This window comes from Megalopta genalis, chromosome 3 (assembly GCF_051020955.1).
Source record: "Megalopta genalis isolate 19385.01 chromosome 3, iyMegGena1_principal, whole genome shotgun sequence".
In the NCBI taxonomy this organism is placed as follows: Eukaryota; Metazoa; Arthropoda; class Insecta; order Hymenoptera; family Halictidae; genus Megalopta; species Megalopta genalis.
In genome coordinates, this window is record NC_135015.1 from 29,444,992 (window position 1) to 29,463,716 (window position 18,725).

At 34.0% G+C, this 18,725-nt stretch overlaps 1 protein-coding gene across 1 annotated transcript; it reads left to right on the plus strand.

Annotated features, from left to right (window-relative positions):
- Positions 1–6,397: 6,397 nt before the first annotated feature.
- Positions 6,398–18,274, plus strand: LOC117222058 (uncharacterized). Its single transcript, XM_033473524.2, has 6 exons — positions 6,398–6,467; positions 10,827–10,899; positions 10,970–11,164; positions 12,205–13,778; positions 15,545–15,778; positions 16,792–18,274. The coding sequence occupies exons 1-6, from the start codon at positions 6,414–6,416 to the stop codon at positions 17,134–17,136; spliced, it is 2,475 nt and encodes an 824-aa protein (XP_033329415.2). The 5' UTR covers positions 6,398–6,413; the 3' UTR covers positions 17,137–18,274.
- Positions 18,275–18,725: the final 451 nt, after the last annotated feature.

Here is an 18,725-nt window from a genome sequence, read left to right on the forward strand (position 1 = left end):
GAGGAACGTTGCAGAATCATTTGCCGCGCTGATTGCAAGCAAGCATAATCACCCTGCTCCGGTTGCAAAAGCTTCCTTTCGCGTTGCTCGCGACTAGAAACACTGTGACAGTTCGCTGAAAAAAATGCTGCTTGGTGAAATTGCATCGTCTAACAAAAAGACCGAACTGCGCGTTCTTTTTGCGACGTATACATTTTCTACAGCAATTGCGACGAATAGAAACTACATTTACTAATTGTGTAATTTCCGACTTAATACAGTGGAGCCTCTTTTATCCGTAGGTTTAGTTTTGCAATATCCCGATACGAAAACATTCGATTATCTAAAAATTTTATTATATTTTTTTTAAATTAAATTATAATGTATATAAATGATACAGCGATTGGACAATAGAACGTGCGAATAGTAGAATATTTTAAAAATAAATATTCGGATAAGGGAATCTATACTGTGTAGCACAACGATGTTAGCTGAAGTATGGTATTATGTAATTGAGTAATCGATCCACCCTACTATGTAATCGGATTATCGTCGTTTGTGAATTGCAATCCGTACGTCGTCTTCGTTATCGTTTTGCATTCGTTCAATGATGCATTAATAATATCTATCGTTTTCAATATGTTATATTGAGTATATTTAATAGCACTGCTCCATTTCTGTTAAATGTTGAATTAACTTATCTCATATTCCTTGTATAAACGTTAAAGTGCTTCTAAAGCCGGCTTTTTAAAAGTCGGTTTGATATTTTTAAGCTATGGATTATTTACATTTCTCTAGGGTTGTATAATAATAAAGTTGGGCTACTGCAGATTAGAGTTGGAAATTATTCGAATTATTTCGAGTAAATATTTGTCTTTATACATTTTTATTCTTTATAACATAATCTATTATTAATTCGAAATAATTTTAATAGAAGATTATTTTTAATATAAAATAATTTTAATAGAAGATTATTTTAATATGAATTAATTTTAATAGAAGATTATTTTAATTTGAAATAATTTTAATAGAAGATTATTTTAGTACAAAATTAATTTAATATAAAATAGATTGTTTTATTATTACAGTATGAATTATTCAAATACAGATTGTAAGATTATTCGAATAATAATCGCCTATTTTTATTTCAACGTAATTTTATAAAAATATATTTATACGAGAATATATTCAGGATCAGTCCAATATTATAAAAACTCAATCGAATAAAATATATTTTTATGTAGATAGATTTGTATACAGGATGGTCCACCTAAATATCTCCTCTAATTGTGGGGGTACAAAAAACTTTTTTATGGAAAAACCATCGTATTGCAAAAATATTTTTTTTCCAAGGTAATTTTTTTTGGAGTTTACAAGGTCATCGATATCTTTTTTGCGTATTTGATAAAATTAGCGATACGTGAGCGGTGCATTGATGCTGTTCTACGTATTAATGACGTAACTTTGTAGTTACAGCTCCCTCCTTTACTAGCTGCTCCAGTGCCGTAGTTAGTAAGAGGGGGAATGTAAACACAGAGCTGCCTACTTGTCGCGTGAGGACTGTACTAATGACCCTGTGCAACATGACTAGATCGCGGATCTTCATGCAAATCGTCTGCAATTTTTTCTACAATAGCAATCGTCTAACAATAATTACATTTATAATTTTAACAATATTAACAATAATTACATTTACATTAATAATTAAACAATAATTGTACGAATTTTTCTTTTTCAATAATTCTAATATGTTTGAGATAATGTGTTAACATTCTCACACACACAAATACTTTTAATGTTTTCTGAGTTTTGTATTTGACGTATTCATTTTTCTCAAAAATACATAAAATCCTGTAAAAGTCTAGCAATGACTAATGAAAACGAGTATTCGCATGAAGATCTGCATGGAAATATTTGTTAGATTGTTCTCAAATTTCTGCAGACCGTACAATGATCAATGGAAATGCGAATTTGCATAGAAATTTGCATTGCGATTGTTAGACACACGCGGAAATTTGATTGCGTTGTTCTCACATTTCAGCGGAACGCATATCACTATAATATGGTTGATATAATATAATCAGATCTTCATTTATTAACCATAGGTCGCTCATGGTATTAGTAGGCTTAAGGTCAGCTTAAGGAAAGGTCATTTTACATCCATGTAAGAGAAAATTACATAAATATTATTTTTAACTGTTTCAAATACATATGTTTATTTATACAATACTGTTAAATAATACATTTAGGTACTTATATGTAAATTATAATATATTAATGCAAAAATAAAATACAATCAATTTATAAAGGATCACTGTTAGAAAAAATATATGATTAAATTCTATGGACATTTTTTGACCCCCCCCCCCTTTTGAGCATTTTAGGATTAGTGATTCTATTTTAATAAGGACTTTTATGAAATTACGATACAAACAGAGTTCTGCAGAAGTACAATTAAATTACTTAAGAAATTATAGTTACAAAGAAGAACATAAGAATGAATAAGAAAGAAGAACATAAACGTGTATTTCGCTTCTTAAAAATTTTTGACTGTAATTTGAAGAATTGTATTTCAATTACATTGTATTTCAATTACATTGAATTTCAATTACAATGTATATAAATTTCATTGTTTATCAATTTATTATATTATATTATACTATTATATTAATTTTCAATTGCACTGTATGTCGATCACATTGTATTTCATTTACATTGTATTTCAATTGCATTGTATTTGTATAAAATGAAAGGTTCTAACCATGTAATTGAATTACAATGTAGTTCAATTACTATGTAATTGAAGTACAATGCAATTACATACGTTACAACTTACTTAGCACATGTCTGAATGCCAGTTGTAAGAAAAATTCCTTCGATGAATACCTTCCATTTTCTGTTAAATCATTTTCTCATACAAATCACAGTGGGCTGCATAGAAAACTGCATATAAAAGATACCGTGCATTCAGCTCCTCTGCAAAATACTGTTCCAATTTAATGAATTTCTATCTTTTTGCACAGAAACGATTCATTGCCCAACCTGTTCTGTTTCTCAGAAAACATTGTGACACATTTAATTTCAACAAGAAACTCCCGTCGATCCTTTTTGTTTGCATTATTGCAACTAACTAGCTGGCACGAACGTTGTTTTAATTAAAATTCTCGCGCACCGACAGGGTAGAAAGTCCTGCCGCCGGTCGCACGACGGTTTTTTGATTTTTTTTTCATCAGAAACCGACGAATCCCATTGCACCGGACGAGTTCTTTCGTCTTGAAACCGCACGTTATGATCGGTAAAACGATCGATCGGCGATATGTCGTTCTTCGTTTCGCGATTTCACGCGCGAAAAGACGGGAGCCGTGTTGCGCAAGATCGACAATAGTAAAACGAGATTTCCCGGGTTCCGCGCCGGATTATGCGCCGGACGGATTACGTGCTACAATACTCGTTACTTTTTGGTTTTTATTCTCAGCGCGTTGCAAAACTGAGAAAAATATATATTTTTTTTCGTCGAGTAAAAAAAAAACGGGCCGGCGACAGAGAGAGCCGGCACGAAAGAAAAAATGACCAATAAAAGCTGCCGGCGCGCGGATGATCCCATTAAAAAGTTTATTCGTCGACAACAAAAATCACGATATCGCTAACAAGGTACCGGCCATGTATCTCGCGTTTTTTTTGAAGTCGCAGATTAATCTCCAACTGATTTTTCCATGAACGGGAGTGCGGTGGTAATAGTGATCGCAGCTGTCGCAACGAAATATCAACGGGAAAAAGAATAACAAGTTGTACGAATAAAAATGTAATGATAGCGAGCATGTAAAATGCGATTCAAGCTAACAGAATAAGCTTGTCTATAAATTGCTATACTCGATTGAAATAAATGTAAAAACGAGAAGCACAAAACAATCAACGCTTCGGTAGAATTTTTTATCAGATAATACGATATTTATTTTCAATTCATGTTCCACCGGGATTACAATGGTTTCTCGGGGGTAGATACAACAATATCGCTTTTCCGCGATAGCAAAATATATATACAAGGTGTTCCAAAATTATGTTATGTTCGAGATTCTGCAATTAATTGTTTTTTACTGCGAATGGACGCGGGTATAAAGATTACTTGTGCAAAATTACAACAAGATTGAGTAACGAGTGGAGGAAACAGTAAAATTTTAATCTTCTGCTATTTCAACAAAGACAGAAATCCTTTTTTTTGTTGTTCTGTTTGCATTTTCATCTCGCATTGAAAATGGATTTTGTAGCTTATATTGTTGTAACTCTTTTTTTGCCACTGATAACAACGTTAAACGATTTCGATGAAATGTTCAATATGTCTATACGGTGTCCCAAAAATGTCTTGCAATCCGAAAATGAAGGGTTTCCTTAGCGAAAATGCAATCCGCAATTTATCTTCATATCTTCATACATCATACCTAGAGAATATAACCTAATATATAACATAAACTAACCCAACTGTTACATTGTGTATATGTATATGCAGGGTTAGATCCTATTTGAAGTAATGCTCTCAATTATCTCCTAAACTATAATTCTCTCTCTCTCTCTCTCTCTCTCTCTCTCGTTTAAAAAAATGTTTCACGTAAATCATCCTCGGCTTCGAAGGGGATATCTTATAATGGTCGCAAATTTTTGCTGGGTGGGTCGTGTTTCCGAGATTTCTCGGTGACCTTAGTTTTTTTTTTTTTAATAGAACATATTTTAATAGAATATTTTTCTTATGTAATGGGATTGTACATTTCAAGGTCAATTCGTTCATCTATAACACTATGGTCCTTGAAGTCTTTGGCTTCTGTTTATTTTCAGGAGTAATTATATATATATAATAATATAATAATATAATAATAAAATAATATAATAATATAACAATATAACAATATAACAATATAACAATATAATAATATAATAATATAATAATATAATTATATAATTATAATATAATAATATTTATCATATGGGACATACCAAATTATTAATTAATTTTAATTAATTATTTATTTGTTAAAATGAAACATGCAAAAGTTGTTTGAACTTTTTGATATTGAATTCGTGAAATTTTCTGCGGAGCTTACGAAAAAGCGTAAAAAGATACTGAACGAATGAAGATTGTTATTCAGTAAAAATAATTATTCTAGATAAGATATCACAATGTTAATGATAATAGTATTTGAATTTTTGTTTATAGTTTCAATTTCAATAGTTTAATTACTGTGCACAGTAACTAAATCTATTTTTTCGCTCGTGCGTTAGTTACTGTGCTGCTTATCTCGAGATAGATATAATTAATAGATATAATTAATAATAAAATTATATATATATATTAATATAATAATATAATTTATATAATAGTGTATGCTATGATTTCTTGAAGCTATGTTATTTTCATATTTCTCAAGGTATTTCATTTTCTCCAACTGATTTTTCAATGCGGATTCCAATCGCACCAAAGCGAATCGTAAAATCCGGGAAGCTAGAACACATTAGATGTTGGTATGATTTTCTGGATGACGAAGAATTAAATTGATTCGAAGAGCAATTTAAGAACAATTTATCAGACTTCGATTCTGTTTTTGAACGAACCAAATGACATTGAAAATATTACAAATAAAACCGAATACAGTAGTGTCTCCCTAACTGACGCTCAGATTCTGCACAAAAACGGACAATTTGGAAAGAAGAGATACATACAATTATTCGAGACTTGCAGCTCGTTTTTATAGTTGTTGACAATTCGCGATTATAAAAACGAACCTCAACATAACCTTTAACCTTGACATAACCTTGACACAACCTCGAGGCTCGAATAATCGTATCTCCTCTTCCCAACTTGTCCATTTCTGTGAACAATCTGAGCGTCAATTAAAGAGACATCACCGTAAATCGAAGCAGATAACCGACGCTTCTTCATTCTTAGGTTCGGTGCAACGCGCTCCTCTTCCCAAATTGTCCATGCTTGCGCGCAATCCGAGCGCGAATTAAGAGGAGATGACTATACTTTTGACACTGAGGGCCTCATTGCATCCAAGGGTTCGTTTATGATAAACGAATTCCAGCATTCGCGTTCATCGAGTTAGCCGCGTCGACAATTGTTGCGAAACCGATCGCGGAAAAACGGGATTGCGTAACGATCGCCGATCGAGGGGACCCCGGGATGCTTTGTGATTCGGCCGATCGATTTGGCCGAGCGACGATCTTGTGCAACCGACGGAGAAAGGAGGAAGCCGGGCCCGGACGATCGATCGACGTTCGATCGACGTGGATCGACCGGGTGGAGCGACGATCGAGCGGCTCCTAATCGCTGTGAAATTGTCGTATAATTCGTGAGTGGCCGGCCTAAGAAGAGAAACCACTCGATATAATTGCCTGCACGGTTCGATATCGCAGTCCAGTCTTCGTCGTGTCCTCGACGAGTCATGCGAACCCGTGGATCATCGGTGGCAACCCTGTTGCTTCTTGTTGTTTACCTGGTAACGTCAGACGTCGATCGAGATTCTGTATTCACCTAATTTCTCCGCAAATGTCGAGCTAATGTCCAATTTGGTTCGCGAAGCTATTTGAATGAATGTCGGAGAGATATTGCGGAAATGGATCGAGTGAAATTGAAAATTTGCAATTTAGGTAGTGGAGGATGGTTCGATGACCGATTGGATAACAAGTGCTTCAATTCTCTGTTATTTTTCAGTTTGCTGTGATAAAGTGATACGTACTAACACAAGCTAGATAGAAAGATTTCGTTTGAATTTGTGATTTTAATCTGTGACTTTTTACAGTGTTCGCGCTCTTGACAGAACTAAGTTGTTTTCACTGAGATAGCATTTTTAACTTGCTACAATTGACCGCCTTATGACATGTACTTTCGGAACATGGTTCCGATATAACACGGTGTGAAAAATGCGACATATCTTTTACAACACGGTATTCATTTAAGTTGCAACATGGTTTTATCTGACACAGCTCATACACAGTGGGGTAAATAAATATAGACTCAAAGGAACTTTTATATTTTTATTGATGCTTGAAGAAAAATCAAATGAAGAACTATGTTTGTATATTTTTACTTTTTATTACTAGTAATATAGAAGTGTAGAAATATAGTTGCTTTTCTGGTTTTTGTTTAACTGTCAGTAAAGATGTCAAAGTTACTTTGAGTTTATAATTGTTGTATATTAGAAGAAAAATGTTCTGCTACCAATACAGTGGTCTGCATAATTCTATAATTATGATCAAAGTAACAGTTATATTGTTACTGATATATCTAAATAAAAACTTAACTTATTAGTAGAACTTGTATTAGAAATGATAGAAATGATAGAAATGATAGGAATTATAGGAATGATAGGAATGGTAGGAGTGATAGAAATGATTAAAATGATAGGAATGATGGTAATGATAGATATGATAGAAATGATGGATACGATAGAAATTATAGAAAAGATAGAAATGATAGAAATGTCAGAACTAATAGAAATGGTAGAAATGATAAATATGATAGGAATGATAGGAATGGTAGGAATGACGGAAATAGTAGGAATGATAGAAATGATAGAAATGTAAGAAATTATAAAAATGATAGGAATGATAAAAATGATAGAAATAATAGGAATAATAGTAATGATGGAAATGATAGAAATGATAGAAATGTAAGAAATTATAAAAATGATAGAAATAATAGGAATAATAGTAATGATGGAAATGATAGAAATGATGGAAATGATGAAAATGATGAAAATGATAGAGATGATAGAAATTATAGGAATGATAGTAATGGTACGAATGATAGAAATGATAGAAATGATAGGAATGATAGAAATTATAGGAATGATAGTAATGATAGGAATGATAGAAATGGTAGCAATGATAGAGATGATAGTAAATGATAGAAATAATAGGAAAAATACTAATGATGGAAATGATAGAAATGATAGAAATGATGAAAATGATAGAAATGATAGAGATGATAGAAATTATAGGAATGATAGTAATGGTACGAATGATATAAATGATAGAAATTATAGGAATGATAGTAATGATAGGAATGATAGAAATGGTAGCAATGATAGAGATGATAGTAAATGATCGAAAATAGAACCATAGAAATATGATATTGTGTTAAGTTTCCGTTTAAACATCACTAAAAATGTAAAAGTTACCTCGAGTCTATAATTCTATGGCTATATGGAAAAATGCTGCGAGTTATAATTTCAAAAAATTTAAATTGATCGTTTATCAGAAAAAATATCGTGAAATTGAAGCACTACTATAAGGAAGCATTAGTTATCAGAACTCAATACTTGGAAGTGAAAACGTATGACTTGCTGGAGTTTTTCCTTGCAGCCACAAAATTTTTTAGACTTTCGATAGTCTGACAAAAAAATGCATCGAATAAAAGGTGATCAATACTTAATCGGCTATATATTGAAATACAAAAAATTTAAAAACTATTGTTTTTCGACTAAAAGACAATGTCACCTTGACTTCTTAAAATGGTATCTTGTATTTTTGACATTGTAGGGTTATTGCTGACGAAAAAACGAATTCAATGACCTACTATACTATGATGAGACCTACTATAGATGACCTTGACTTCAGCAATTTAGGGTTGAACAACAAAAAAGCGTCGATATCGAAATCTATTCTATTTCATTTTTTCATCAACAATAACCCTACGAAATCGAAAACATAAGGTGTCATTTAGAAAAGTCAAGGTGACCTTGACTTTTAGTCGAGAAACAATAGTTTTTGAAATTTGTTATATTTCGATATACAATGTAGCCGACTAAATACTGATTAACTTTCGTTCGAAACATTTCTTTGTCGGACTGTCGAATGTGCTTGAAAAATCTTGACGACAGTTATGTGTCACACTCTGTATATGACAGTACTCGCAGAACTCGATTACGATATAACATAGAACAGTTGTCCCAGATTTATGCGTTACTTCTAGGTTTTCGTTTAAGTGAGGGCATTCAGGCAAAAAAGACAGCTACTAGAAATTTTTTAGGCTAATTCGAATTTCGTGCAAATTACTTTGCCAACTAATTTTTTTTTTGATAGCAAATAAATTTTGTTTTATAATGAACGAATTTTTTTATAACAAGAAATCGGATTGAAGAATCCGTGGACAATTCTTTTCGACATCATGTTCACAAATTGCAGTAAAAAATTTTAGCACGAAAACTTTATTATTATTGTTATTAGAGTTATGTCAAGTTTAGTGATAATTATTGGCACTTCGGCCGTCTATCACAAAGCTGGACAAAATTTTATTAAAATGTCGGGTAAGAGATAAAAACTAACGAATAAAATTGTATTCGACACTACCGAATAAATATCGGTATATAAATTAAATATAATATATTTATATTATATATAATATATAATATAAAAATTTATCCAAATGAATTCTGTTTAGTCGAATATTTTTATTCGTATAATGCTTATTTGTTATTATTTACTAGAAACGTTTCGCATAATTCTTCTAAAATTATTCGAATAATATTGCGAATAATTATTGACGATTTTTGTTTTTACGTAATTTTACATGAATATATTTATACCAATACATTCTAGATCGGTTTAATTTCATCTACATATAGAATTGTAAAATTTCCATAAGTTTATTTAGTTATGCATCAATGATTAATTTACGCAAAAGTAACAAACAACACAGAAGCAACATTTGAGAAAAGGAATATGGAAGAAATAAATCGAAGAACTGTGAAAAAAACATTTTATATTGCATCATTTTCATGCAAATCGTTCATTTTCCGTAGGAATTGTTATTCGAACAAGATCTCATTCGGACAAATTTTTATCTTTTAAATTATTAAAAATTTTATCTAGATAAATTATTCCAATAAAATTGTATTCGTTAGTCTTTATCTCTCATCCGTCATCCAAATAAAATTTTACCCAACTCCGATTGTAACGCCAATAATTATTATCAAAATTGAAACAACTCGAACAATAATAAAACTTCTCAGCTCAAATTTACACTGCAGTCTGTGTACACGATGTTGAAAAGAATTCGGTACGGATCTCTCAATTCGATTTTCGTTTCCATAAAAGAACAATTTTTTGTATTGTCAGATAAATTAATTGGCAGAATAATTTCAACATAATTCGAGTCAGCGTGAAAAATGCTATGAAAATGCATATATTCAAAATTTTATCTGTGAAACTACTGGTAGTTGATCTCTGTCTGAATGCCGTCCCTTAACAAGATTTCGCTATAACACGGGACGGATTACCCTGATTCGTATTAGTTCTAGGTTTCTTTTAAGACGGTTTAGATACAACACAGAACGACTTAACCGCATTATACGAGGATCGACTGTATAAACAATCGCAGATGTATTTCATACTGTACAACGACCTATATCGTTGCAAATTACATTATATCGTTGCAATTACATTATACATAATATACATATATCTATATATATATATATAGATAAAAGTTAATCTGAATAAGAATTTATTCGGATCAAAATTTATTTGTTATTCGAATAAGAATTTATTTGGATAATAATCGATCTTTGAATAAAAATTATATATATATATATATATATATATATATATATATATATATTTATTTATTATTATTATTATTATTATAAAAATTTATATATAAAAAAGCCGCAAGGTGGATAAGAGATAAAGATTAACAAACAAAGTTTTATTCGACATCATCAAATATTATAATTATTATATATATATAATATAATATATAATATATAATATAATTATAATATAATATAATATATATATATATATATATATATATATATATATATATTACTTACACTTTTAAATTAACATTGCAGACGACACGAGTGGACAGTCGAACCACCAAATCGAAAAGACCGGTGCCAACAGCATCGCTGAACGAGAATGATGGTAACAAGAAAATCTTGTAATTTTAAATTCTCAATCGGAGAATTGTTTAATAAATCTTCGTCGATGACAGACGATCAGAAGAACGCCAATGGGAGGAGGATCGTTCCAGTGGCTCTCGATCTACAGGTAGATCAAACGGAATTGTTGGTGTTAAACATGGACGACTTGAAGGACGTGGATAACATCCAGGACGCCATGTCGGTGATCGGGTACGAGCCGCAGAAGGTGAACACGAAGAGGAAACGAAAGATCGAGACTGGTTCTGGTGAATATATTTCGTAAACGTCGTTCGAACCGAACGAAACAATCCCAGCATTTTTCAGGCTTTGCGAATTTTTCAAATTTGAATACAGTAATGACTTCCTAATTCGTGCTCAGATTGTGCACAAAAGTGGGCAATTTGGGGATATATATGTATAAACGATATATATAAAAAATAATATATAAAAATACAACATATATTGTGTTATATATATAATAAAAATAAATAAATAAATAAATAAATATATATTATTATTATATATACATTTTTATATATTATATATATTATATATATTTATTATTATTATATATTTAAAATATATTTCAAATATATATAAAAAAAGCCGCAAGGTGAATAAGAGATAATGATTAACGAACAAAATTTTATTCGACATCATCGAATAAAAATTTATCTAGATAAAAATTAATCTGAATAAGAATTTATTCGAATCAAAATTCATATTTGGATAAGAAATCATTTGTTATTCGAATGAGTTATAGTGTTTCCCTTTAGTTCATTGATTCATGTCTTCTATGTTAATTTTTACAATTAAATTTTTTTTAAACTAGTGTATCGAGTAAATGGATCATCGACGGATAAGTAAATAATATTTCTTCGGATGCAAAGGAAATCATCGTACATTCAATGATTTATATTTACAAAAAGAAACGGTCAACAATTATTGGCATTATTATTCAAATAATTTTACAATCTCTGTTCGAATAATATCTTGGAATAAAGAATGAACAATTATTCGAATAAATAACAAAGAATTATTCGATTAAAAAATGACGAACTATTCGAATAAAAAAATGAAGAACTACTCGAATAAAAACTAAAGAATTATTCGAATAAAGAGTGAAGAATTATTCGATTAAAAAATGAAGAACTATTCGAATAAAAAAATGAGTGAAAAGAGTTCACTCGAATAAAATATTCGACTAAAAAAGATTCATTAGAATAATTATTATCGATGAATATTTACTCGAAACAATTCGAATAATGTCTAACTCTGCTCGCTAGTAACACCTCGATGTTTCCAGACTCTCGAGCCTTGAACAGTCACACAACGATCGCAACAGCTCCGGAGATCGATCTCCTCTACTACGAAATCCCCCAAATCAAGAAAACCGTAGTGACGCCACTCTATCCCCAAAAATCCAGCTTCGAGAGCCTCCACAAGCAGAACGCCAGCGAGTTCGAGTACGTCTACCCAGTGGCGTCGGTCAGACAGGCGAAGCAGAGGTTCCCCAAGCTGCAGTATCCAGTCTCCTCGGCGCCATCGGAAGACCCGAAACCAAAGGCCTCGATATTTCCAAAGCTCGCAAGCCATCGTAGACCGTTCTCTTCGGAATCGCTAAGACCTTCGACTCCATCTCCAGTTCGCACCACTCCCACAATCGTCGAGGCACTTTCCACCATATCAACGCGGCGAGGAAGAGCCCGCAAACGTGTGGAGAAAGCTCCGAGCCACCAAGATGCTTCCAAGAGCAACGACGGCGACAATTACCCCGTCATTGACGCGTCGAGGGCGCGCAGCGCGATTCACAGCGAGGACGAACGCAAGGCTAGAAGGCCGGTAGCTAAGCCGGACATTGCGCCAAGGTCGTTTGCCAGGTCGCCGTTAGTTAGACTAAACCAGGAAGGCAGTTTGGAGAAGTTGGCAGATCAGGGCGCGACCTTGACAAGGCGGGCTAACAGTCGAAATCAGTGGAACGCTTTGAGAGGCAATGTTGGAGAGCCTAACAGCCACTCCGAGGTAGCCGAGGCTGCCAAGGGTGCTGGACCTCCCTCGAATAGGAGACTGTACGAGAGGAAGAGCAGAAGACAGCGTCCCAGCGTTCAGGTGATCAGGAACGACGAGGCTGCTACCGAAAGATCGAAGGAGTCCGAGAGCTTCAAGGTTACCACGCCTGTTCCCTACACAACTGTGAAGCCTGTTGCTAGAGAAGATGCGAATGTTAGACCTCTTCAGACCAATTATGGCCCTGAGGAAGCTACCAGGACACTGTCGGTGGCTCCAACGAGTCTAGACGGCTACCAGAACGCCCAGACTCCCGACGTCACTGTGTCCTCCGGCGGCCTTTCTTCAACTGCTGTCCCCTTGACATCGCTGAGTACTTATTATAGCAATCCAGGGTATTATTACCAGCCAACGTCGACGACAGCCTCGGTTAGGGACTACGAAGTCAGCTCAGCTAGTCCTTGGAAGAGCAACTTGAAGGAGAGAGATGTTGCTGGTGATCGAGAGGTCGATGGCGTTGCCGATGCCACCGGCGTCGCCGATGAGGACTCGGGCGAGGCGGCGAGCAAGATGGAAAAAGAGGATCATTATCAGACGCGGTCGGATGATGGGAGCAGAGAGGATAGTCGCGAGGCAAGTTCAGATGCCAGCACCGAGCTGGGCCGCAGTGATGAAGGGGAAGGTGATATTGAGGCCGAGAGCACCCACGTGTCTTTGCACAAGGATCAACGTCATCAGGGTGATAAGGGGAGTGCAGGGCACGATGGTGACGCAGCTGCCACCGGAAGTGGAGGCGATGGCGAGGTCGAGATGGGCGGGGACGAGGAACGATCGGAAGGGCATAAGGATGAGAAGGGGGAGAAGGGGAAGAAGGTAGAATTCTAATTTCATTCAGCGCGACGACAAATGATGCCATTTTGTTAATTGTGCTGACCAGGAATTCGAGGAATTCCTAGGATTCGCCTTGGTTGATGTACACTCGCCGGCGAAAGTTAAGACACTTTATACAATAGATATAATTAACATTTTAGCACATTTCAATATTTTGTTGGACGACAATTGCTGCGCCTTTGGGCTGTTTTCAGGCATAATTAATATTATATTTTTAACGAACAAGATTTATTCAATCTTCTTATTCTTTCATTTTATTTGTTTCTTGAGGATATATTCAATTTTTTTATTTTTTCATTTCATTTGTTTTTTAAGACATATTAAATCTTTTTATTCTTTCATTTCGTTTGTTTCTTGAGACATATTAAAATTTTCTATTCTTTTATTTGGGTTATTTGTTAAGACATTAAATTGTTTATTTTGTTATTCTGTTGATTTGTTGGGTGATTAAATTTTTGTATTCTTTTATTTTGTTTATTTTTGAATGAAAGAATTGAATATGTTTTATTCGAAAAATATAAAATTAATTTTGCTCGAAAATATATCAAAAGCACAGCAATTAGTCATCCCACAGTAACTGGCTCCACTACCCAACGTTTTATTCAATTAAAAATACATATTATAGCGATGCATATAACACATCGTTTATATTGCAGTGCTGCTTTGTTTAGTATTTTCATTGACATAATACTAATATTTATTCTATGTCAAGGAGGTTTACTATGTATACCCAAGAATAAGAATAAGAATCTGTGCAACATGTTTCTTAACTCGTGTCGGTAAGTGTACGTGGACACATCTTTTAAAACGGAATTAATTTTTGAAAATTGCACCGAACGTGTTGAATTTTTTTGGGCTGACAGAAGGTTTAATTTGCAAAATAATGTGTGAACAAATTTTTGCTAAAATAGAAATTGGATGGAATAAAAAAAACAATAAAAAAAATCATGTTTCGAAAGTATGAGTTATATAATATATAAATCGAAAATACTAATTGTTTGTGTAGCTTATAGCAAAGTTAACCAATTTAGACAAAATTTTCTACAGGCATATACATATAAATTAATCTATTTCATAATTACTTTTATAATTATATTAATAATCGTGAAAGTATTTTTTTTGTCGGAAAAATTATGAGTTATCGTGACACAAAAAAAATGCATTGTTTAATCCGCATTTATTTGTTCGTACCTGTATCTAAAATAATTGTATTTTAATTCTAGCATGGCGACAGATTTGACCCAGAGTATTCAAATCGTTTACTGAATTATTCAATTTTCAGCAATAAAATGAAATAAATTGCTGTTACATTGGGAACAACAGAAAGGCTAATAAGTCTGCAAGAAACACCTTCAAAGATCAGTTTAAAAAAAATTGTTGAATAATGCTCAGAATTGTTATAAAAATCGTCAATAAAAGAGTTGTGAAAATGGTCCGACGTTCGAGGTTTAAATAATGGTTTCGATAGACGTTCGTCGATCATGTTGCTCGAGACAACTTGATAATTTATACACGGGTTTGACGTTTAATAATTTGTGTATTAAACAATTCTGTACAGAGGAACGGTTTGGTAAAGATTTGTAGAACACGTTACTCGAGGTTTCTACATGTTATCAAAGAGATTAGTGGCATGGTTAATTGGATTGCGTAGAACGAAGGTTTTCGAAGGCTTCGCGAATTGCTTCGCTGCTCGATAGCAATAAAGTGATGCACAAATTAATAAATTGTTTTCGTCTGTTTTTTCGAAGGGCTACAAGAGCAGACACGAGCACGAGAAAGCCAATAAGGGCCATCACGACAAGGAGAAGAAGAGCAGTTATTTCGACGAGAAGGAAGGCAAGGAAAAGAAACATGATGACGAGGGTGGATATCACCAGGAGCATCAACGCGGCGAGAAAGGGGAGAAGGGCTCCGAGTACGATGAAAAGGGCGACCACCAAAAGGGTTACAGCACAAAGGGACAACATACTGTACATAAGAAGGTGGGTTTTTAATGGACCAATTTGCCCCGATGAATTTAGTCTGTTGTTTCATTCGTAAATAGTTTTCCAAAGTCGAAACAAGGAATTTTAATATATTTCATGTCTCCGTCTTTTTCCAACGAAAATATATACTTTTTAATTTAGTCAATTCCAATAACAGTGTAAAGCAAATGTCCTAGTGATGAAAAGATGATCTTTTGATATGCATTTTGAAAAATAGACGATCTACATTTTCCGAGGAACTTATCCGCATTCAAATGTGACTTTTATTAGTCACATAAGCAAACTGCGAATTTTATACATATATGACAAAAATGTTTAGCTGAAATATAACGTTTTGTGAGAGAGGACATATGAAGAATTTAATAATACAATAAATTCTCTCTAATTCGCGCTCAGATTGCGCACAAAAATGGACAATTTGCGAAGAGGAGATACGATTATTGCGGCTCGTTTTTATAGTTACCCATTGCCAATAACTATAAAAACGAGACACAAGGCCCGAATAATTGTATCTCCTCTTCCTAAATTGTCAATCTTTTAGCGCAATCCGAGCGCGAATTAGGGAGAAATTACCGCATTGCTACACTGTTCTCGACTTAACAAAATTAATGAAAGGAAACAATTCATTTTTATTCAACTTATATATCTCACAACCGTGTTAGAATATTTTTATTCTGCATAAAAATGCGCTTTCTACCGCCTTATAACAGAAATTCTTTCCTTAATCACCGGAACGCTTACCTTACAAATTCCTCAAAACATTTTAACACGCTTTCTATTCTACGTGTAAAAAGAAATTGCATCGTCGAGTATTAAAACGAAATTACACAGGTTCAACAGAATTTTCAGTCTCTCGAAATATGATTCTAAAGCGAGGATAATCTAAAGTTTCTCAAATTTCGAAACGAAAAACATCGAAGTTTTAACAGCTTCTGAAAAAATTGGAAAACGAAGCTGGTTCGAAATAAAACGCTCGCGGAATTATGTTTGAGCTGCGACTTCTGTTCCAGGACGAGTTCGAGAAGTACACCGAGTTCTTCGACGATTTCAACGAAGACGGCGAGACGGAGAAGGAGGGCGAGTCTCACCATGATCACGAAACGAAGAAGGGCGGCAGCCATAAGATTAGCCACCACGATATGAAGGACGAGAAGGAGGCGCACGGTAAGGAGACGAAGTTCGAGAAGGGTAAGGAGTACAATTTGAAGAAGGGTCACAAGGAATCCGAGGGTCAGGACGGTCACCACAGTCACAAGGTCGTCCATGGGGAGAAGGGCAGCCATGAGGCCAAGAAGAGCAGGTCGCACAGCAGTGGCGACGCCGGAGAGAGTAAAAGTGACCATAAATCCCGTTAACTTTGTTCCAACTGATACCATCTTCCCCACGGATCAATTATCATCGATGATTGTTTTGCTGTTCATAAAGCCTCGCATTTGTTAACACGTTCAGCGCCGCATCGGTCAGATCATGATCGGTAACATTAATTTTTGAGCAACATCGAAAGTTCATTTTCGTCGTAATTATGTTCGAACAAGCTGAGTTTGACTAGGATTTGTGAACTGAATTCGTGATCAATTTTAACTTTCTAGTTTCGGTTTAATTAATCAAATTGCTTTGATTTTGAAGGAATTTTAGCGGTCGATTGTCGGCGCTGAACGCGCTAATCAACCGCAAGCTGAGGAAGGCTCGCAGTTTTTGCGTTACGAATCGCGAGCGTTGTTGATAATAATTATATTTGCGATTGTTGTACCATAGTTACGGTTGTTAATATTATTTGTCATGAAAATAACAAATCTGTAACGATTGTTGAACACTGACGGGGACGTGTTCTCGTCAGAACAGCGAACAGCGCCGGGAAGTTCCGACGTCTCGGCAAATTGGATCGAACGTAAGATGGCGTAGCCGACACAAAATGGCCGTCCACAGTGTTGCCAAGCTTCTATCCACTTTTCCGCTTCGAAACGGAGTTACGAAAGTGGAATTGGCTCGAGTTTTCTATACGGACACGCTCGCAACTATCGACAGGAGAAGGACGGAAGAACTTTTCGACAGAAACAACATCTCGCGAGCGTTTAAACGGTTAAACAATCTTCGCCGCTGTGCGACGGTCGACGCTTCGCGGTCGTTCAGCGACGCGGCCCGCCGAACCGCAGTAATTTCTCCCTAATTCGCGCTCGGATTGCGCAAAAAAAAATTGACGATTTAGGAAGAGGAGATGCGATCGTTCGAGCCTTTTATAGTTGTCGACAATTTATAATTGTTGAGCATTGTGAAAACGAGCCGCGAGACTAGAACAATCGTATCTCCTCTTCCCGTATTTGTTCATTCTTGTGTACAAACTGAGCGTCGATTAGGGAGACTTTACTGTATTCCTATGTACAGTAATGTCTCCCTAATTCGCGCTCAGGTTGCGCAGAAAAAACGGACAATTTGGGAAGCGGAGATACGATTATTCGAGCCTTGCATCACGTTTTCATAGTTGTTGACTATAAATAAAAAGTATAAAAAGTATAAAATATAGTATATTATATTATATATATATAATATAATATATATAATAATATATATATATATATATATATATATATATATATAAATTTATATATAATAATAATAATAAATAAATATATAAAAATGTATATATAACAATAATAATAATATATGTACATTTATTTATTTATTTATTTTTACTATATATATAACACAATATATATTGTATTTTTATATATTATTTTTCATATATATCGTATAATAATATATATATAATATAATAATATATAATAATATATATATCTATTTATATTATATATAAAATAATATAAAAGTATAAAAGTATAAAAGTATAAAAACGAAATGCAAGGCTCGAATAATCGTATCTCCGCTTCCCAAATTGCCACTTTCGTGCGCAATCCGAGCACGAATTGGGGCGAAATCGCTGTATCAC